This window comes from Uloborus diversus, chromosome 2 (assembly GCF_026930045.1).
Source record: "Uloborus diversus isolate 005 chromosome 2, Udiv.v.3.1, whole genome shotgun sequence".
Classification (NCBI taxonomy): Eukaryota; Metazoa; Arthropoda; class Arachnida; order Araneae; family Uloboridae; genus Uloborus; species Uloborus diversus.
Window position 1 is genome coordinate 97713428 of NC_072732.1, and position 23696 is coordinate 97737123.

Here is a 23696-nt window from a genome sequence, read left to right on the forward strand (position 1 = left end):
TCCCCAAAGAAAAGTGTCAGCTTCTCGGAGGAGACAGTAAAATTTACAATGAATAATTTAAGTTTATTTAATTTAGTTGGCAGTTGTTCCAAACTGCTATATATAAAGAGTTAAACTGTGACAAATCCACTATTCAAATTAACAATAGAAGCGCAGCAGTCTCCGGATAATGGCTGCATAAAGAGGTAAAACAAACGAATCTAGAAACTAATAACCTGCTTTCCAAAACATAAAATTACATTATTTACTTTAGAACTTGTCTAACAAAAGAAACAAGTATGTAGTACACAATGTGCGCACTAAAGTTAATTGCTACTCTCTTAACTAACTATAACGGCTGCTGCTATATTCAAAAAAGCAGTATCTAAATAGCCATGCGCTACTGAGTGAAATCACCTTAAGGCGCTACCTGCTGGAAAATTGGGGAGTTCAAATTCCTATTGCAAAAACGGAGCGAGATAGGGGAGAAAAAGTGATGTTCAAAATTGTTGATCTTCATCGATGTAGTACGAAATGGCACTTAGAGGACAATAACGCAAAGAATAGAGCGATTAAAACTGGCCTTTGTTTCTTCGTGATTTCTTACACTGCGACGTGAGAAAACGATCTAAGAAAGTAGCGTAGTATCTAAGACAGGAACAAGAAGTTCCGTTCAGAACTAAACGAGCCAACTTCCCCGAACACTACTATCGACTTTCTACTGATCAATGTTCTCTAAATTAGCTAAACTTGAAAATTACGTCAAGTATACCTTTTCAACAATTAAAATTAGTTTCTAAAAACAAATAATGCCTATCACTATCAAAAAAAAAAAAAAAAAAACCCTAATGAAATAGATGCGTGAAAAATTAATAAACAGACAAGCAACGTAGGAGTACATATAAACAATCAAAAGCAGCCAATGTCTTTCCATACAAAAAAAATAATAACAATCACTTAAAAAGGACGAAACAGTATTAAAAATAAAACGCACATCAAAATAAATACATGTTATCAAAGAAAAAAAAATCGTTTGCAGCTCTTTCTTTTTGGTAAAAATCCTCGAATTTTACTTTTTCTCCGTGGACAAAAAAACTAAAATTAATAAATAAACTTTTAAGGAAGAAAAAAGTAAGTAATAGGTCTTATTAAATAAATGATTTTCATTTAAAATAAAATTGTTTGCAGCTCTTTCTTTCCGTTAAACAATAAAGCAGTTCAAATTTCCTTCTATTTTCAATTGTCAAAAATAAAATGTATAAATTAAAACTTTAGAATGAAAGTACAATGAATCGTCTCAACAATTATTATTTCTCGATAAAAACATTTCCGTCGTCAATCACAATGAAAACGATTTTTTAACACGCTTTTATTAGCTTCACCTGTATGTATGTATGTATCTTGTAACGAAATCTTGCAGCTCAAATTTCGCCCACTTCCTGCGATCGGATTCTTTTGAAATTTGGCACGCGACCTCAGACCCGATGACAATGCAATATTCTATAATCAAATTAATTAATTAACTCTTTTAATTGTTAGTTTCCTCCAATTTTAATCAATATTTTGGCATAAATCCAACAATGTGAGAAAGGAAAAATTTTTTAAAAATACATTAAAAAATGCTCGCAAAATTTATTTAAAAATATCTACAAAAACCTATAATTTTTCTGCATCAGACAAAATTTGTTCCAATGTTCCAAGGTAATTAGAACATGAAAAAGAATTGTTTTTAACTAATTTCATGCCAAAATTTAGGTGAGCCTTCAATTGGAAATTCATTGCTGATCAAATCATTGTTGAACAAAACTTTTATTCAAATGCATCTCAAATTTTCAAAGTAATGTAGATATGATTTCCGCACACAGACATCGATAACTTAGAAGGATTAGCTGGATTAGACAAAAACTCCACAGGCAATTTATTAGCGAAGTTGAATGTTTTTAGAGTTCGGCTATTACACTTTAAGGGGTACAGTTGCTCTTTTTGGAGTTCGAGAGACCATGTTTCAAATGCCACCCGAGACCTTTAGTCGCTTTTTTGTGGGCAAATTTCATGAATATAAAATATTTTGAACAATGTTGAAATGAAATATTTTTTCGTAAAACAAGTAAAACTAAAGAGAAGAAAATAAAATAATAGTTTAAAAAACTTAAAAAACACGCTTTCTTAGCATAATGAGCTAAAAAGTGAAAAATAATCTTTGGATGATAGTAGTTGACCAATCACTTAATTTTAATGTAATACAAAAAAGCGTGGGGTGCTGTCTATTTACATTTTTGCTTGGACAACAAATCGAAGAAATTCAAGACAACTGATAAGAAGCCCCCCCCCCCCACGCTTTTTTGTATTACATTAAAATTAAGTGATTGGTCAACTACTATCATCCAAAGATTATTTTTTCACTTTTTAGCTCATTTTGCTAAGAAAGCGTGTTTTTTTAGTTTTTTAAACTATTATTTTATTATACTTAGAAAGGCGACATTTTGTGAAGTTTAATGCTTTGTTGTGATCAGGGTTCGGTGATATACATCATGATATATATCACGATATATATCCGATATTTATTTTAAAAATATCATGATATTTTGATATTTTCGATATTTATTTTTTCGAACTAGGAGATTTGCGATATAAATATTAAATGTATAAATAGGATTAATATTATTCTTTTATTATTAAAAATAATCAAAAACAATATAGTATATTTACATAACATTAATTTTTCTTTAATATAATAAAAATAATACGATATTCCTTCTCTATTTTCTTTTTTCATAAAATTTTAGGTAATGTAACAATTTTATTTGGTCAGAAAAAAAAAATGTCTTACGGATGTGTACTGACTGATGCATATTTTTTATTTCTAAAATATATGAAATTCGTAAAAAGAAGTTAACCGAAGAAAATGAGTAAAGCATCTAATGCTTAAATAATTCCATTAAAATTAATAGAAATGTATCAGTTATGCTATATTTTATTTCCAATAGATTAAATTATCAAATTTTACAAATGATTGAAAAATATCATTTATACTTAAATGCCATTCAAAGTATGTAATTTTTTTAAAATGTATATATATGAATGTAAATAATGAAAGAAACATTAATTTTAGAATTGATGCATTATTAACAGCACAAGAAAATAAACAGTGATTTGAGGAAGCAGTTACTATTTAATGACTTAAGTTTGCACTGAATGAAAATACCGGATATATATCAAAATATCCGATATATATCAAAATATCCGATGGTTGTGATTGAATTTTTCAGATTTATCATGAACAGACGTTTCAAAAATATCCCTCCCCCTCCCCTTTTTTTTTCACTTCTAGAAGCGTGTCCCATATTTACTGATCTTAAATCTGACAACCCTATTGAAGACAATCTACAATTACGTTTTTGGAGTTCCGATTTCAAAAAATTGCCTCGGAGGGCGACGGAACTTCTCTGCTTAACATCACCAAAGATGGTTTAAAACTGCGTTTTTAGACCTACAATTTCAAAAAAGTTTCAGGAGGAGCCCTTAAACTCCCTTCGCCCTATCGTTACCAAAGATCGTCTAAAACTGCTTTTGGAGTTATGATTTCGAAAGTGAGTGCCACCGAACCTCCTCCCCCCCCCCCCCAACATTACTGAAGACCGCCCAAAACTGCGTTCCAGAATGACAATTTCAATATAAGTGCGTGGGAGAACTTCCAAACCCCTTCCCTCTCCTAACATCATCGAAGGTCGGCTATAATTGCGTTTGGTTAGCTTCAATTTTGAAAAACTGATGGCTATCTAACGGTGCCAAAGATGACTTTCAATCACGTTTTTAACACTTTAATTTCAAAAATTTTCCAGGAAGATTTCCCGAACCTCCTTCACCTAACATTACCGAAGACAATCCAAAAATGCGTTTTTGGAGGTCTTCAATTTCGAAGAATTGCCGTGGGAGAGTCGTCAAGCCTCTCCTCTGCCAAACATTACCAAATATCGTCTAAAACAGCTTCTTAGAACTATAATTTAAAAAAATTCCGGGGGAGGGCCCCCAAACCCCCCCCCCCCCTGACACTACCAAACCTTTGTCTAAAACTGCGTTGTTGGAGTTTGAATTTCGGAAAGTTGCCGCGGAGGAGAGAAACGGAAATCTTTCCTCTCTTTAACATTACTAAAGGTTGTCTAAAACTGCATTTTTAGAACTACAATTTCGAAAAAGTTCAGAAGCAGAATCACTGAGCCACCCTTTTCCTGACATAATCGAAGCAATCTGCAATTGTGTTTTTAGAGTTTCAGTTTCAAAAAATTTCCACGGCAGGGTCACCAAGCTTCTCCTATCCCTAAAATTACCAAAGATCGACAAAAACTGCAAATTCGTAAATTTTCCGGAGGAGAAAACTCAGGAACTATCATTTTTGAGTCAATATTATACTTGCGATGGCGGTCGTATTGCTTACATCGAGTAATGATTTCCACGCTAATCAAAAGCTGAGAATCCACTCTCTCTTTCTATATTTTAAAATTTATTAAAGGAAAAAAAGGTGGGATGAGAGTTTGCTGAAACTCATTACCCTTCCCCCTTAGATTTTTTTTAAATCTCGCGACGGCCCTGAAAATTGAATGTTATCATTTTAACTGGGGCTTACACTTAAATTACAGTTTTTTGCCGACACATGCAATATATAGAACAAATCTGGTAGCCATAACACTCTATTTAAAGTTCTGAGCAAGCAGCTTAACTTAGCAGCGATTATTCGCATGATCCTAAATTTATTAGAAAAAACTACTGCTTGTACTTTTAATTGCTGTCGTAAATGTAAGCAGTTCGTTTTCGCATCTATTGTAACTTTTTTTTTTTTTTTTATCTCAAGCAACTTTATTTTGTTGAATAGTTTTGATTGATTCATTAAATGATTGCAAGTGATGCAAGTTTAACTCGCAATGTGTGACTCTAAAAAGTGTTATGTTTAAACCCAATTTAAAATCAAGAGAGCTGTAAAATTTTTTAGGGCGGATTTCGCGCCATTGAGCTTGGGGGGGGGGAGGATGGGCACCCCTGGCAGCAAAAGGGTTGCCATAGCTCGGTCTACTCTTATTATTAGTCTATGGTCTGTTTAGTTGCTTGTAAAGGTAACGTTAAGCCCTTGGAAAACAGAGACATTTTCAATGTACATAACCACGAAAGGAAATAAATTCTTCAACAAAACTTTAAGATTAGATATTTTGTTTATTCAACTTACTGTGAAGGACGTCAAGGAGTACGGAACTTTAATGAGGACGTAGGTTTGAAAAACGTTACAAATGGAAAGATTCAATATTCCCGTCCAAAAGATGACATTGTAAGATATGTCCCTTATTGAGGGACGGATTATCATAACGTGGAACTGTTGACGAGTTTTAAAAATTTCCTTGCAACTAGTCACAACTAAGCGCTTGTATCTGCTTATCAGGGGAATTATCATGACGCGATACATGCCAAATCGGCGAGAAAATTTCCCATTACTGAAATTACTGTTAATTTTAACTTTTAATCGAACATTTATTACTTTTTACTGAGTTATTACATTTTTTGGTTGGTGGGGTTATTTTACTTTTTAATGGCTTAATTCAACTGCTGTTATTTTTCATTTAATGAACTGTCGTGTTTTGATTTATTTCATTTTAAAATTAAACAAAGAGTTTTTAGTTTCAGCAACATTCTTTTGGGCAACATTTGATAAGAAAATAAGCACTTTGTTTTGATTTGTTTGGCGAAAACTTCGAAAACGTGCCAAGTGTTTCACATTTTGATAATTCCTCCTATATCGAACGTTACCAACAACAATGTTGCTTGAATTGAGAATATTTCGATAATTGGGGATCTGGCGCGGTCGTCTCATTCTTGGCGTAAATAATTTTATTTTGGTAACCCTGCTGATTTATAGTAACCCTATGTGAATAGATGTTTCCGATCTCTTTGTTTTCATTTGCAAAGAAAAATACCTCTCGAGCAGGCGCTTGTGCCAAAAATTGACGCCAATGAAGAAAGATCGCCAGATTCCCCAATTATCGAAATATCCCCCTTGAATTTAAAATTAAATGTTAATTTTTAAGCCATTGAATAAGAATAAAAGTTTTAATAAATTTTGAAAAATAGTCCTTTAAATAAATAAATTAAAAACAATCCACCAAATAAATGTATCGAGTTACTAGCAGTACCCGCACAGCGATGCCCGTGCTAAAAATTTACTGGAAGTCCGTTGAGTAAAAAAAAAAATTAAAAAAATAAAAAAAGAAAATTAACTTGAATTCTGTAATTTTGAATTCAAATTATATTTTTTACGATCACGGATTGCGACAGGGTCCTACTTAGTACACTAAAAATAGGGGTCGGACCCAAACATCCAAAAAAAAAAAGCTAAACCTGCTGCAAATTGTTTATTACCCTCCCAATAAGAACAGGTAAAAAGTCCCACCCCCATTGTGCGTCGTGTTTTGGGAATGGGGGGCATCTAAAAATTGCTGTTTTGGGTATTTTTCCAGAATTTTTAGAGTAAATTTAAAGTGAGAACATTATGTTTTACTAAATTTAAAAGCATGAAATTAAAGGTGTTTGACCCCCAAGAGGGATGACATAACCCACCAATGCTACAGACCTCCCCTATCCCCGTAAAACGAAGCAGTACCCCCGTACCCCCTCCATACATTTCATATGGAAACATTTTATGCTAAGTTAAAGTTAGAAATCGAGTGTGTCCATCTTCCAAGATTGATGGTGCATCTCCTCTCAAAGCTACAGCACCCCCCCCCCTCCGCCAAATAAAATAAATCCTCACTCCACCCCCCCCCCCCTTTATTTCAAGTAGAAGTATTATTTCATGCAAATCAAAAATGCATTAAATCAGGACTGTCCACCCCATAAGAACAGTAGCTCACCTCCCCAAAACGAAATTATATACTAAAATATTATCCTTCCCCCCCCACCCCCTCTAATGGGGCACATTTGATTAAATGGCCAAAAAAATTATGTTGAACTGTTTTTTACTTTTCAATGATTTCTCCTAAGCTTGTAACAAAAAGTCTTCGTTATCAAGATGTTTTTTGGAATCTAGAACCTCATCAAAATCGTTATTGTTGCAGCTATGTCTAACACAGTTTGTGCATATAATTGAGCACTTCAGTTCACTTTCAGACTTTTCAAACATTCAATATATACAATGAACTCCTCAGAGCAAGCACAAGATTTGAGACGCAGAAAGTCTTCTAGAGCAGAAGGCTTGGCTGTTTGTAATAGGACGCAGATTATATTTGTGTGGTGCTTTCTTTGCACCGATCAAAAATGACACTAGCTTTCCCATACTTACAAATTACCTATACACTGTATTGCTAGTATATTTTCTTGAAGCTTATAGATCATTACCAAAAATATGATCAAGCAGGTATCTTCCATCTATTACATATGAGGCAGTGAGAAGCAAAGGGATGCAAGTGGGCAAAATTAAACATTTGGAGATAACCAGCACAAATGGTTGGTGAACCTCTCCTCTATCTTGAGGCAAGAGATGGTACTAGTAGACCTGGTAGTTGCTTCTATACAGCAAGATTTAGAAAAAAAAATCAATGAAAGCCTACCTAGGATCTTATCTTTAAACGCGTTTTATTCAAAACTTGAAAATGTCCGCTTATATCCCTTTGCTTCTCACTGCCTCATATATGACACCAGCTGTTCGTTCTGTGATGGTGGATGAACCTTTTGCTTCAGATAATAGCACTTTAACGATACAAGATTTCTTTTCTTCTGAAACCAGATTCATCGAATACTGATGGAGGATCAGAGCATAACTCGTACCAGAAGTTTTTAACAGTTTGTTATTCCATCTTTACTGTTCATCGCCATTCGGTGTAAAAGATGGTTTGGACTTACACATCTTTACCAGATAGTAACTACTCTGTAACAGAAGCTAAAGTCATAACTGTTTACCTCCTTTACAAAGAAATGCCACAAAATTGTTTTTCTTCAATATCCTTTGATGTTACTACCCGAACGTTAAAGGTCTCATCGCAACTCACCTTATCATCAGCGAGCAATACCACTACCAACTTAAGAGGGAAGAAACTTCTGGGGGCTTTAGGAACGGATTGTGATTTCCAAACTGGGAGACAAAAAGGTTTAAATATTTAGCATTCTAATGTTGTATTGCTCATTGCTCTCATCAAGACTTGTTCTATCTTTGAATCACAACAGGGTCTAGACCACCTGAATTTGTCACTGCGTTAGATCGTTGGATAGCTGATGTTATAGCTGATGTTTGATGTGATCAATTTTTTTTATTGCATAATGTACTCAAAAGTTTGAGATAGTGTTGAAAGTATATGTCTGCATATGTAGCATAATTCACATAACCAGCTACGTAAAAGAGAGGTAGCTCGGTGTTTGGCAAATGAGAACCCCCACCGACTTAGAGGGTGCAGAATTGCAGCATTGCCCGTCTCACTATTGGCAATTTCGGTTTGTCCCCCCTTACGGTAACGGCAAAAGAGGTGTAGAATAGTTGAAGTTTGTTTATCAAGAAGAAGTAGGGAAACTTTGGTCAATTTGGACTTTTTTTTATGCTGCACAGGAATTTTGTTTTCCAGCGCTCTAAACAGTTTAATAACTCAAGTCACAAATAATTTGGTTACTGAGCTCGCTTAGATCTTTTAGAATTATCATTCTGATACTACCATATCATTGTGTGGCATTTTGTACTTTGGAGAAGTTTAAATCAGGCAAATTTTTTTCGTGAACTTCACTGCAATAGTTGATTTTAGAATGTAAATTCAGGGTCCCCTCTCCCCCCCCCCCCAAAAAAAAACGATGGCGCATCCCTTAAGTGTGACGGAGTGTCCATCCAGAATAAAAGCATTCAAAAAAGAAAGAAATACCCCTTGAAAAAACTGCCTTAAAAATTCCAATGACGCAAAGCTGCTCTATGAACCCCCCCCCCCCCATTCCCCCCCCCGCCTGTGCACCCCTGTTAATTAGAATTTTTTTCTGTATGAGTTTATTATTTTACAATTATAAAGTGGTTTCTGCGAGATTTGAGAATTTTTTTTTAAGTAATAGAAATTATTTTTATTTAAATAGAGGATTATTTCGTCCCCCCCCCCTTCCCCCCAAAACCCGACGCGTCAAGTGCTGGGACTTTTTACCCCTTCTTGCTGGAAGGGTAAGAAGTAATTTGCAACAGGTTTCACCTTTTTTTTTTGGATGTTTGGGTTTGGCCATTTTTTGGCCTAATTTTACTGTACTACTCATTGGGGGCTATTGTTTCTAGAAACAGCTCCTGTCCCCCCAAGTTTACCCCTCCTCCTGGGCGGTTACGCGTGTATAGTTGTATGTGTGTGTGCAGGCGTGTGTGTGTGAGTAGACCTGTGTGTATGCACGTTTGCGTGTGTGTATATGTGTAAAGGCTTGCATGTATGAGCTTGTGTGTGTGTGTGTGTGTGTGTAGGACATGGAGGCTATCGACCAGGAGAAACGGATTCAAGGAGGCAGTGCTCGGAACCACGCCTGCAGAGGTCGGTGGGAGGTGGTGCTGGTGTCCCTAGTCCAAGCTGAAAAAGGAACCACAACATCAAGGCTGGTCAAATGAAAGCAATAAGCAATCGTGATTGCTCAAAAAAAAAAAAAAAAAATCAAAATTAACTTGAATTCTGAAATTTTGAATTCAAATTATGTTTTTTTTCGCAATCACGAGTTGCGACAGGGCCCTACTCATTCGGGGCTATATCATAGCGGGGCTATTGTTTCTAGAAACAGCTCCTGTCCCCCAAGCCTACCACTCCTCCTGGGCGGTTACGTGTGTATAGTTGTGTGTGTGTGCAGGCGTGTGTGTATGTGTAGGCACGCGTGCGTGCATGTGTAGACTTGTATGTGTGCGTAGACCTGTGTGTATGCACGTAGGTGTGTGTGTGTATGAGCGCGCGTGTGTGTAGGACATGGACGCCATCGACCAGGAGAAACGGATTGCAGGAGACAGTGCTCGGAGCCGCGCCTGCAGAGGCCGGTGGGCGGTGGTGCTGGTGTCCCTGGTCCAAGCTGAAAAAGGAACCACAACATCAAGGACGGTCAAATGAAAGCAATAAGCAATCGTGATTGCTCAAAAAAAATGACGCCCTCTTCCCCTCTGGTGTGAAATGATCATTTTTCTTTGTATAAAATGTGTACACACCTTTTCAAAAAAAAAAAAAAAAAACTGTAAAGTTTCTTTGGAATTTAAAACTTTTCGTCAAATTATTAAATTAGATTTACAGTTGCTTTAAAACTCTATTTAGCGAGTGAAGCGGTTTTTACAGCAATTTAAAATATTTTGCCTAATAAACAAAAAAAGACATCAAATAATATCTTTCAAATGTAAAAATAATTCCGTACCTCTATTGTTTATCGCCAAACTCGCCCAGCAACCACGCTATCATAATCAATCCGTCTAACGAAAAAAAAAAAAAAACATTCCGTGGAACATTCAAAAATCATCGTCAGAAAAAAAGAAGAAAATGTCGTATATTTCACTCGGATAAAAACAAATCAAAATCATCTTTTCCTTCAAAACAAAGCGCCAAACCAATGAATTACAGTTACGATTGCTTTGAAACAGTAATCCTAGACTGAACTGCTCAGCGCCGAACGCGCCAAGTGACCACGCTACCGGAACCCAGCCCTTTTGCGAGTGAAGCGGAAGTTTTTTCTTTGGCAATAATAAATGTTTCGCCAAACAAACAAATAAAAGTATAAAATCACATTAACAGTAGCTTTCAAATCTTTATACATTAAGAGCTGCGTTGCCCGTCTTTGCCCGGTCTACCTTGAGAATAAAAATTGTGTCAAGTGACATATATTTAACAATCGGGCTTAAATAAAAAAAAAAAAAAACACCATGCAAAATTACCCTTCCAAACAATGACAACAGATATTCGCAACTCCAGAGCTTGAATACGCTACCTTGCGGTGATTAACACTACTGCCGAAAAAGGTAAAACATTCCATTCCATGTGTTTTCTTTGGGGTAAATTCCAGGCTTCAGACAGTTTATGGTGTAATGTAATTTCAGAAGAATAGAAAAGAAAGCTTCCCACAAACACGATGAAAAATTACTGTCATTCACTAAATCAAAGCAAGTTATAAGTTACGGCATTTGTTTGTTTTACCTTTTTCATCCGCCATTAGACAGTAGCTTCAGCGTCCCTTATAGTTTATTGAAGTTGCGAATTAAAATACTTTTGAGAAATTAAACTGCGAAAGATGGATTTTAAAAGCGTAACCATTGAAACACGAAATAAAGTAAGTTTAAGAAATTAAATGTAAAAAAGGAAAGAAACAATGGATTCAAAAAGCGTTACCGTGGAAACGCGAAAATAAAATGGTTGACAAAAATGACATTTTTAGAATTTGATTTGAAAACGCTTGTAACTTTTTTTCCTTTGAAGATAGAAGCTAAGTTTTTCGACCCTAAGTCGAGAGAGATCTGAAGTAAAAAATGTCGCTTTTTCCAATGATGTCAAAAACAAAACTGTGGGACAATTCCTTTACTTTTTATTGGTAGATTTAATGAAGAAAGTTGTGCTTAAATTTCAGCTAAGCCTAAAAATGTTCGAGATAAAAACGCAAATTACTCCCGCCGTAATTAATTTAGAGCATTGAAACAAATTGTTTAGAACGCAGAAAACTCTACCCTTTTCAACGATATGATATGTGCAAGTAATTTTTTACTTCCATATTCGGGAATTTATGTGAAATTCGGGTCTAAATTGGAATAAAAAAGAACTATTTGTCGGATTTTTTCGAATTATAGCCTATGTCACTCAATAAGAAAGCACCTTTCATATAGTGAAGGAATTTTTCAAATATTTACAGGGGTTCCGGAGATTACCTCGAACATATAAGCACACAAAAACCCGGCTTCTCTCTTTAAAATAATAGTATAGATTAAAAAATAATAATAGTTCTATTAAATTGAGAAATAATCCGTCAAAGGAGTACATTCAGCCGTAAGCTATTCGCAACTCCAATAAACTGTAGGGGGCGCTGCAGCCACTGTCTAATGGCGGATGAAAAAGGTAAAACAAACAAATGCCGTAAACTTATAACTTGCTTTGAGGCTTTGTAAATGACAGTAATTTTTCATCGTGCTTGTGAGAAACTTTCTTTAATGTTCCTCTGAAATTACATTACACCACAAACTGTGGCCTCCACTACTTTACCACTACTTTACTCCAAATAAAACACGTGGTATGGATTGTTTTACCTTTTTCGGTAGTATTGCTAATCACCGCAAGGTAGCGTATTCGAGCTCTGGAGTTGCAAATTAAAATTTAAAAGAATCCACCAAATAAATTTATCACGTCCTTAAGAAGCAAGAAAAGTTCCATAAGAAGGTAACATCGAAACACGAGGAGTGAAAATGAGGAACAGCGATTTCAGCAAAAAAAAAAGTTTTTGCGCCAATTTGGCGTGTTCTGCGTTATGTTATTTCCTCAAATTAGTGCAAAATCCCTTATCAAGCCAATGTGATATCGCCGGGACCATCAAAATATGTTCAGAATATCGCGGTGCTCACGTTTGGGAGTGTCTAGAAAGAGTTCACTGTACTACAGAATTGCACCTGTTTAACAGAAATACATAATATATGATTTTCCCTTCTTTTCTGTACCAGAGCTGAGGGTGCTGAAACGAAAACCATTTTTTTTTTCTGGAAAATTACAAACTATACATCAAGATTACTCTGACTTTTGATTAGTTCATCAAAAACTAGTGGTAACCGCACGGCTTTGCCCGTAGTAGAACATTAAAAGATCTTTTGGTTCGCCTGTATATTTACAAATAATGTAGTATGTTGACTTTTTTGTTAATTGGCTTGCCCATGTTACGGTTACACGTTATGATAACTTGGTAATTTACTCGTCCATCTTATGATAATTTTGCTCGGGAAAATGTTCTTAAAATTAGAATAGAAAAAGAAAAAAATCGAATTTTCGAAAAATCTCTTCCAGGTGCACGCACCCGTGCTACAAACTAACTTTGTGCCAAATTTCAAGAAAATCGGCCGAACGGTCTAGACGCTATGCGCGTCACAGACAAGCAGACAAATTTTCAGCTTTATTATTAGTAAAGATAGAATTATTCGTGAGTTCTGTTTCTTAACTGTAGGTTACAGAAGTTTCGCATCAAGAATGAAGAAATAAGGCAATGTACAGCTGAATTTTTTGGAACATTTATTCTTGTGGTATGTATCAAATCTCTCTCTTTCTTTCTCTGCGTGTGTGTGTGACCACATGACAATGACAATGACCCAAAAGCAGATATGCTTTTGGGTCATTGTCATTTTCACGAAAATTGTTCAGAGAACAGTTTTTAGACCTTTTCCAAATAGGAATATATGAACGTCAAAAATACATACACTGGAATCTGGAACAGGACGAGGACACATCTCATCTCTCTGCCTGCCTTGCACTTGTTTCGTTACAGTGTGCGGACGTTACTGGCAAAGAGTCCGGAGAAAAGCATTAAGTTTAAAGAAAGATGACAACATTTCGGATTTTACTATGTCGTCCAGTCTGTTTAGAACTTGGTATTGTAGTTCCCGGTATTGTAGTGGCTTTGGTAGTTCTTCAATGTTACATTCACTAATCATGGGGTCAAATATGTGTGTGGCACTTTGACTATACCGACTTGCAGTGTCTACGTGCTTAAAAGTAAGTGGGCTCATCCAAATTATACACTGCTAATCTCTGACACTTTTTGAACATATTTTGAATACTGATACTTATCCTTTTTTACTTCCTTTTACAAAAAAGGAAGTATTGCATTCGCGAAAATATTTTCACTCAAAATTCGGCCTTAATTTCCATTTTGCTCACCCCGAATTAATGTTGAGTTTTTTTTTTCAACCCGACCACACTCGGATGAGAGCTTAAGAACGTATAAACACTCGAAATATGCATTTTGACATTCCCCGAGTTAATTACAACGACTTTTCTCGTGACGTCCGTATGTGCGTATGTATGTGCGTATGTTCGGATGTGAGTATGTGCGGATGTGCGGATGTATGTCGCATAACTCAAGAACGGTATGTCCTAGAAATTTGAAATTTGGTACGTAGACTCCTAGTGGGGTCTAGTTGTGCACCTCCCCTTTTAGTTGCATTCGGGTGTTTCTAAAGGGGTCTTTTGCCTCTTTTTTGGGGGGGGGGATCATTGTTAATTTGGCTGTATACTCAAACGGTGTTTTAATTTGGTGGACACTTGGCGATATATCGCCAGTCTTTTGGTCGCCAAGTTTTGTTGCCAACTTGGCGACTTTTTTTTTTTTTAAATCTGGTTTCAATTTGGCCACTAGAGGTGATATTTAGAGAGTAAACTATTGAATCACATTAAAATTGCCAATAATGGGAAAATGACATTAAAATTGGAGCAAAAAGAAGTCGTGATGCACACATCCGCTCGTTTTTAGAACACTTTGAAGCACAATTTTTGGAACAGTTTCCAAAACACTTTTCAGGACACCTTTTTTGGTGTCGCACACTTTTCTAACCTTTCTGGGAACGCATGGGGAATATTTTTTTGAGCACTGACATGCGCCCCCTTTTTTAGAACGCTTTGTAACACACATTTCGGAACATTTTCAAAAATCTCGCATAGCTGAAGTCAGCCGCCAAACATAACATTGCCATTGCCCAGTCTTATTAGCAGAGATATCTCTCCGTAACAACCGACATTGATTCGTTGCGACAAAATTTCTAGTGGTATCTTATTAAAAGATTCCATTTACTGGTAGTTAAAGAAATCTGAGCTGTAGGAATTATATTTGTTAGAATGAAAGCAATGATTTCACGAGTGTGCCCAAACGTGTTCCTAATCTGTCCTCAATTGCGTCACCAATTCCCAAGTTTAAGTAACGCAAATTTAACAAACATACTGAGCGGAACCGATTCCAAGAACATTTCGATGCACTTTCCTTTTGACGGAGCACATTCAGAAAACATTTTAATGCACATTTAAGTAACTAAAACACTTTTGCTGAAAAGTGTTCCAGGCGTGTTTCCAATGTGCACCAGGAATTTGCAGGGTACCAATATACGATTAAAAAAGAAAAAAAAATGGTTTAACAGCAACAGATTTCAGAAGAAAAAAAAAACCTATCTTTTCTATCGCAGATGTACGGTGACCTGACTTTAGCAATGTCCATTTTGGGTGGTCAAGGTGTACCGGACGCTCTAGCTGCAACCTGGGCATGGGGCGTAGGAATCATTCTCGGAATAACTGTCTCTGGTTCCGTATCAGGTGAGGATTTCTCTATTTCTATTCGTAGGAAGTTTAGAAAAAACTGCCATTTTTCTGGCAAATCAAAGGTGCTTTTTCAAAAGATCGCGTATTTAAAAGTAAGAGATAAGATAAACTCTGCCCCAGCAACACAGTTTTAACCAGAGGCCCACCTCTGGTTCTGAGGTCTATAAGGGTAGGGTTATTCATGGGGGGTCATGATCCGTCCTAAACTGTCGACAATATTATCCGTCCACATTGTGTTCAAACACTTAATGAATAAAATGTAAACAATTTCATTAATATTTTTAACTAGCAAAAATACCCGGCGTTGCCTGGGTCAGTAATAATTATTAGAAAAAATCGTTACTTGCTTTTGTTTTCTGTTTTAAGTGAAAGAACTTAAAACACATGTTTTTGACGTGATTAAAAATCGAGTCTCTTCCTTACCCATAAAACTAAAATAGCAATAAGTATAAAGAACAAAGTAGTATTGATTTAGAAACGAAAGCACTATATTTAAGCATATACAAATTTAAAAAACATGAAATTAATCTTCTCATGTTTAAAAAGATTAATCTGTTGATACTTTTTTTTAACATGGAGTCTAAAACCTTCTCTGTATGGCTAATGAAGTACGAAGTGATTAAAAAAAAGGTGCTGCGCTCGTAATCCCCTTATACTTGCTTTAGTTATTTCGGGAAATTTCAATCATTGTGGCTCTTGGTGCGATTTTACCGAATTTGCGAAAGTCGTTTCGGGGTACCTTCGATGATGCTCCCCCATTCTTTCCTTACTTTGTAAAACGATATGATATTAATTTTCGTTACAGAGATATCGTCGCCAGATGCTGAGATATTTTTGGTCACCATAAAATGGCGCTAAACAGTTTCATCCGAAATGTTACCAAAATAAGTAATAAAATTTGGTGATTGTTTGAAATTGTTCAAAAAGGAAAATTAATGGAAGTTTTTGTGCTGTTTATGGATTTGCCTAATTTAGTTGCTGGATTATTTAACACAGTAAAAAAAGTCTTTTGAAAATCCTTTGATTGGCGATATTTTGCTTACATGGTGAAAGCTGAGAAACATTATGACGTGGTCTTCGGCTTCAAAAACAGCAACGTTGAAAAAAACTGCCATATGCATCAGCTACGGAAATCTTTCTGCAAAAATTTTGGCGATCTGCTGGTTGGTTGGATAATGAGTAAGTGTTCAATCAGCATAAATAATACTAAAAACAATTAATTACATTAAAGTTCCGTTTAAATGGAAAATCATCAGCCAAATCATGTATTATTTGCCAATCTTGTGCAAAAATCTTACTTCAAGATTTGACTTGAGAAAAGCCTTGAACAATCACGAAAAGCAAAGAAAGTCAACAATACAACAATTGTCGCTATCGACAGGGAGTTGAGATGATACACTAAATACTGTATTGAGTGGAGGAAAGCCTTCGAACATGGATCTAAAAAGCTCATAACTCGTTTTTTATTCTACTTAGAAATTTCGAACAGGTGCCATCTTCAGCAGAAAAATCAGAGCTTTCGATGGACATATAATGTAAATATGTGCAAGTATTCATTCATCCCAATATTAGAGAATTTATACAAAAATTGTGTTTTATTGCCCCCCTAAGGGGTTTTGCCTCCCATAACGGGACGAAAACTACCCTATGTGTTATTCTGATGCATAAGCTATATTATTGTAAAGTTTCATCAAAATCCGTTCTGTAGTTTTTGCGTGAAAGAGTAACAAACATCCATACATCCATACATCCATACATCCATACAGACAAACTTTCGCATATATAATATTAGTAAGATTTATTATTTACTAGCAAAAATACCCGGCGTTGCCTGGGTCAGTAATAATTATGAGAAAAAATCGTTACTTGCTTTTTTTTTCTGGTTTAAGTGAAAGAATAAAACACATCTTTTTGACATGATTAAAAGTAGAGTTTCTTCTTTACCCATAAAAGCAATAAATAGCAATAAGTATAAAGAACAAAATAGTATTGATTTAGAAACGAAAGCACTATATTTAAGCATATACAAATTTCCAAAACATGAAATTATTCTTCTCATGTTTAAAAAGATTAATCTTTTGATACTTTTTTTTTTTTAACATGGAGTCTAAAACCTTCTCTGTATTGCTATTGAAGTTGCGCGTAACCCCCTTATACTTGCTTTAGATATTTTGGGAAATTTCAATCATTGTGGGCTCTTGGTGCGATTTTACCGAATTTGCGGGATTCGTTTTGGGATACCTTCGATGATGCTCCCTCCTTCGTTCCTTACTTTGTAAAACGATATGATATTAATTTTTGTTACAAAGATATTATCGCCAGGTGCTGAGATACTTTTGGTCACCATAAAATGGCGCTAAAGAGTTTCATCCGAAATGTTTCCAAAATAAGTAGTAAAATTTGGCGATTGTTTGAAACTGTGCAAAAAGGAAAAATTAATGGAAGTTTTTGTGCTGTTTATGGATTTGCCTAATTTAGTTGCTGGATTATTTAACACAGTAAAAAAAGTTTCTTAAAGATTCTTTGATTGGCGATATTTTGTTTACATGGTGAAAACTGAGAAACATTATGACGTAGTCTTCAGCTTCAAAAACAGCGACGTTGAAAAAAACTGCCAAATGCATCAGCCACGGAAATATTTCTGCAAAAATTTTGGCGATCTGCTGGTTGATTGGATAATGAGTAAGTGTTCAATCAGCATAAATAATAATAAAAACCATTAATTACATTAAAGTTCCGTTTAAATGGAAAATGATCAGCCAAATCATGTATTATTTGCCGATCTTGTGCAAAAATCTTACTTCAAGATTTGACTTGAGAAAAGCCTTGAACAGTCACGAAAAGCAAAGATAGTCAACAATACAACAATAGTCGCTATCGACAGGGAGTCGAGATGATACACTAAATACTGTATTGAGTTTAGGAAAGCCTTCGAACATGGAACTAAAACGCTCATAACTCGTTTTTTATTCTACTTAGAAATTTCGAATAAAGTGCCATCTTCAGCAGAAAAATCAGAGCTTTCGATGAACATATAATGTAAATATGTGCAAGTATTTTTTCATCCCAATATTAGAGAATTTATACGAAAATTGTATTTTATTGCTCCTCTAAGGGGGGTTTTGCCCCCCATAACGGGACGAAAACTACCCTATGTGTTATTCTGATGCATAAGCTATATTATTGTAAAGTTTCATCAAACTCCGTTCAGTAGTTTTTGCGTGAAAGAGTAACAAACATCCATACATCCAAACATCCATACATCCATACATCCATACAGACAAACTTTCGCATATATAATAGTAGTAAGATTTTTACTAGACGTTAAATCCCGGTTATCACAAATTTGCCATTTCAACTGCGCTTGCGCGCGGACTTAGCTTTTTGGGCTTTCTGTTTTAAGATTTCGTGTTGCTCGTTTATATTTAGGCTGAGCTAGAGTCCGAACAAATTAATGAATGCGATTAGAATACTTTCACAGCGATTTCGTGATATATTATATGAAACTACGGATATTAACTGATAGTCTTTATAATGTAAAGAGAAAAATGACACTTCAATATTTATTGGTTTGGAAATATTTATTTAACATAAACGTAAAACACGTTGTGTACTTCAAAAATGATTGGAAAATGAGTATCGATTTCTGTCTTTTGCGGATATTTTACGTTAGGCTTAAACAGCTTAGTATTATACATTTTTATTTAGGTTGAGGGTTCGGCTTTGTATTTAAAAATTTGGCCCTGAAAATGGCCTTTGTTTGATAGAAAATCAGACTTCGAATCCATTAATAATTAAGACGCAAAACTCAATCTTTACCGAGGCCTAAAAACTAAATCAGAGAAAGCTTTGTGATTTCTAATTTTTATCTGTTGCTATCTCATATTTATTGACAAATTTAAAATGCTTGTAATTAATTTTAGCAAGATTTTTGAAATCAGCAAAGTCCGCGCGCAAGCGCAGTTGAAATGGCAAATTTGTGATAACCGGGATTTAACGTCGAGTTTTATTTTTCGGCAATTCCACGGATAACTGACTGACATTTTTGATGCAAAACAATACGTATTTTGTAATGTTCAATGCAAAATATGCATTATAAAAGCAATATTTTCCCATAAAAATATAGCATTTTTTAGGCTGAATTAAATGGTATTGTTAAATTCTCAAAATATATTTTGGGCGATTAAAAAAAATGTTAAAAGCATGGTAACTAACTGACATAGTACCTAAATCTTTTTAAAATGTCAGTCAGTTGCCACGTTTTTAATAAATATTTAAAATCACCCAAAAAGTATTTCGGGAGTTCAACTACAGAGGTCACCGCTTATATGAATCAAATTTCTTCTAAACAGTTTTGATTCCATAAAGCGGCTGATTCAATAAAGCGGCTAGTTCAAGAAAGCTGGATTTTGCTCTATTTTTGGAAATTTGATTCATTGAAGCGGTTGATTTAAAAAACCACTGATTCAATTAACCGGCGACCACTGTATATGATTAAATTCAGCTAAAAAATTCAATTTTCCAGGGCAAAAGATCGTTTGAACAACATGTATTTTGCGCTGAATGTTACAAAACACGTATATTATTTTGTTTCAAAAATGGTCAGTCAGTTACCCGTAAAATCGCCCTTTTAAAAGTAAATATTTGAAATACTACTTCTTTTCATTGCTTTATGAAATTAATTAGTAACGTTTATACCCTTTATGTGCTGTATCTGCCCAATGGCTATCGAGTGGAACAGTGAGTAGGCAATGGGCACCACCGGAGTCAGGTCCGTACCTGGGTCCACGGTGTCTAGAGTCGTAAGTGGTTTAGTTCTCGTTCCCTTACGGGTAAGGGGGCCCCGGCCGAAAGGTCCGTTCTCTGGAAGCCCTAGATGGCATAGCAGAGCGGGGTTCCCTGTTTCGTACCCTATTATGTGCCTTATTCCTGGCCGATTTGGTGCTTTTTATTGACACCCAACCAGTTTCAGAAACTTTATGTACCCAAAACCTTGGTTTCGTTCATAGGGAGAGTGTCATTTTTCAGCATACGCAACCCCCCTATAATGGTATTCTATGTCCGCCTCTAAATATATCAGGTGATTCTGTAGTCTTTCCGGGGATCTTCTCTGTGTTCCAGGGATATCAAGTAATAAATGTTTAAGTCGCGTGAATGACTTGTACATTAAACCACTGGCGGATTTACCATGTCGCAATTGCAAAAGGTCGCCTTGACGTAAGGACTCCGAACGGGATCCGAAACTGCACATTTAAAACGTTTGGGCTCCCGAAAATGCGTTACGATGGGCTTCCAATTTTGCAAATCCGCTACTGCGACAAAGCGTAGAGTTGATATTACCACTAGAGTGCGTGATCATTTATCCCCAAGTTAGTAACTGGCTACCAAGATGTGGAAAAAGTAGTGATTAAATAAGAAAGTAACAAGGGGGAGGTTCATTTTTGGTGCCTTTCTCATCTCATCATGATGAAATTGAATTACGCGTTTAACTAAATTCGCGAAATTGGTTGAAAGTTAGACCGGTCCTTTCGCCAAATGTTAGTGGTTCAAATCAATGTCATGAGTTCAACCAAAACAGCGCACGCCCTATACTCGACTGCAAGCTTACTTGACAATGCAGACATGAGCTGAGGCCAAGCGAAGGAAATACTTCCTAGCGCCTTGTCCGATATTCGGGTGAAATTACGCTCTTCGCTTCAGAAATCGGATTAATTAGTCAAACCCACTTATATGTAACTTTTTTTTGCCATAATTTCTGTCAATCGTTAAATATTTTCAATTTTACCAACGAAGCAGCGTGGAGCGTTTAATCCATTTGAATCAAACGCGCCTGCAAATAGCAGCTGACAGACAGGTGGCGACCTCCTCTTATTCGTTAGTAAGTGTGACGTTTAATCTGTTAAGCATTGGTTTCCTAGAAGCGAACACGCTTAGCGTCGGCGTCGTTCCTCGCCGAGGCGAAAACTTGATTCTTCTGCTCATGCGCGCCCGAGCCAATTCGGCGTTTTGAGTGGTCACGTCGGAATCCACTTGACTTTGATTTCAGCGTTACGTCGATGAGCGACGTCGAAGATCGGCGATTCGCTTCTAGGAAACCAAGGCTTTAACTCGTTTTCTCTTCCGCGTGTCGCGACGTCATAGTCAACTTAAGTTGCAAGCAAGTATAGCTCTACTGTTTACTGTTACTCTATGAAATATAAACCCTTGCAAAAGTCGAAAAAAAAAAAGAGGAACCGTAAATTGAAGAAACAAAGACGTTTTAACATTACACCACAAATGATATTTATTATTAAACTAGAGGACCCGACAGACGTTGTTGTGTTCAAACTTTGTACATAGAAAAGTTAAAAAGTTTCAATCAACTGTCAAGTGTTCGAATCGTTTTGTTGAAAAAAATAAGTAAAAAGAAAATGTTTTAAGCTGCTTGGTGTCAGAATGCGGAAATTTATTACAACTTAATTTATGCTGAGCAGTTGTTTTATTAACTATTTTTTCTCCCGCACTTGATGGTTTGTTCCTTCAGTCATACTCAAAGGATAAAAAGCGTTCTCAGATATTACGTGTAAAAAACTAACTTTCCATCTAGAACAAACGGGAAATCCCGCTGCAACATTCCCCATATGAAAAAGGATAAAACAATCGAAAAGATATGGTTTTAAAAAATGACAAAGGTAAAAAGAGTTCTCTGAATAAGCGAAGCCCCTCCCCCTCCCCCTCCCGATGCAAAATAAACACATTCTTCAACTAAAATGACTTAAACACTTTTTAAATACGAAAAACAATTCATTGCAATTTGGAATATTTCGCCAAACAAACAAAAAATACAATAAATTACATTAACAGTAGCTTTAAAATGTAAACAAATGTTCTCGCAACTCTATTGTTTATAATCATAATCACCAAGTTACCACGTTCCTGTAATTCAGCCGATCACTGCGTGAAGCGAACTCCGATCGATTAGCTGCTCGATCTTTTTAACGAAAACTTTTAAAACTTCATATATTGCCTAGTTTGTTCTTTCCACCAAAGATAAAGATCTTCCACTGCACTGATTGGGTACAGAACTACTCTCTTGTAATTTATCTCGACGAAAATAAAATTAATTTCGTCTTTACATTCCATCATCTTTTCCTTTAATAATGTACTGATTTGTTTGATAATCCTTAAAGTATTCTTGACATTGGTGCCAAAACTCAGATGGATTTCAACCGAGAAACAAATGTTGCTAGGTTCTGTACTTTCTTATCATTTGGTTCGGAAAACCTAAAGCACCGATCCGGTCACATGGTTCAACTACGACGACAGAACACACGTTTTGCGTAAACCTTCCACACACAGTACTTTACTTTAAAATTTATCACTGGACCTAAAATCGTTGCTTTCAAGAAATGAAAAGGATTCACTCTCTCTCTCTACGTTTTATCTGTTCTCATTGACATATCACAGTATTAAATTTCATTACAAAAAGTAGAGCAGGCTTTCGTATTGTCCTTTGGCAACGGGTTAAATATGTATTTCAATTCTCGCTCAACAATTGGTTAAAATAAATATTAATCATTTGGGAGATATAACCATCCAATGTTTAAATTAATTAATTAATTAACAAAAACGTTTCCGATTCGATCCATCGGGCTTCGAAACCATGCTTGCCACAACTTAATTACACACAAAAAATTTGATCAAAATCGGTCCAACCGCTTAAAAGCCTTATGGTGACAAACGTCCGCACAGAAGATTTTTATATATTAAGATATTTTTTATTTTTAAATGCAAAGGGAATAGAGAAAAAGGAATTTTGTGTCTCAAGCTGACACTTCGGAAATTTTAAATGCATTGCGAACACTTCTCAGGACAAATTTTCGTTGTTCAATTTGAGCCTCTTCAGACGCGTCCGCACTGAAGTCACTGTCAAATCACAGAAGAGGAAAATAATGCTTAAAGAGTGAAACCGTAAATCATATACCCTTCAAGTAATGCTCGAGTCGCAGGAAGTGAGCGATTTCAGCTCATTTCTCGTAATTGAGCTATTACACACAACGAAGAGAAATTTGTCCTTACACGAGACGCTGGACTAAAAAAAAAAAAAAAAAAAAAACTCTAGTTGCAGACGTCTTGGAGAAAGAATGTAACTGCCCAATTTCTGGCTTATTTCCTTTCATTTTGGATGATTCGAGAAGATAAACTTATTACCGCAAATAACTGCTCGCGGGAAATATTTGCTTTTAATTTCAACAGCTTCCTTTCATGAAATAAAGATTTACAAACTCTTTTTTAAAGCTGTACGTGATCAACAGAAAGTGTCTGATCTTAGAACTTATTTTGGGGACTTTCGTATCGATCGTAAAAGAGAGTTCAGAATCTAGAAATTCTGTAGACATTTCTTTTTTTTAGTGGTTGTATGCAAAATAATTCTGCCGATATTAATGCAGAATATGC

At 35.6% G+C, this 23696-nt stretch overlaps 1 protein-coding gene across 1 annotated transcript in view; it reads left to right on the top strand.

Moving 5' to 3' along the window:
- The window catches only part of LOC129216441 (aquaporin-7-like), a 46767-nt gene that overhangs the window by 305 nt on the left and 22766 nt on the right, over positions 1 to 23696 (top strand). Inside the window, exons 2-3 of the mRNA XM_054850656.1 lie at positions 13123 to 13198; positions 15128 to 15254. Coding sequence (XP_054706631.1) covers positions 13123 to 13198; positions 15128 to 15254 — 203 coding nt within the window. The remainder of the gene's footprint in view (positions 1 to 13122; positions 13199 to 15127; positions 15255 to 23696) is intronic.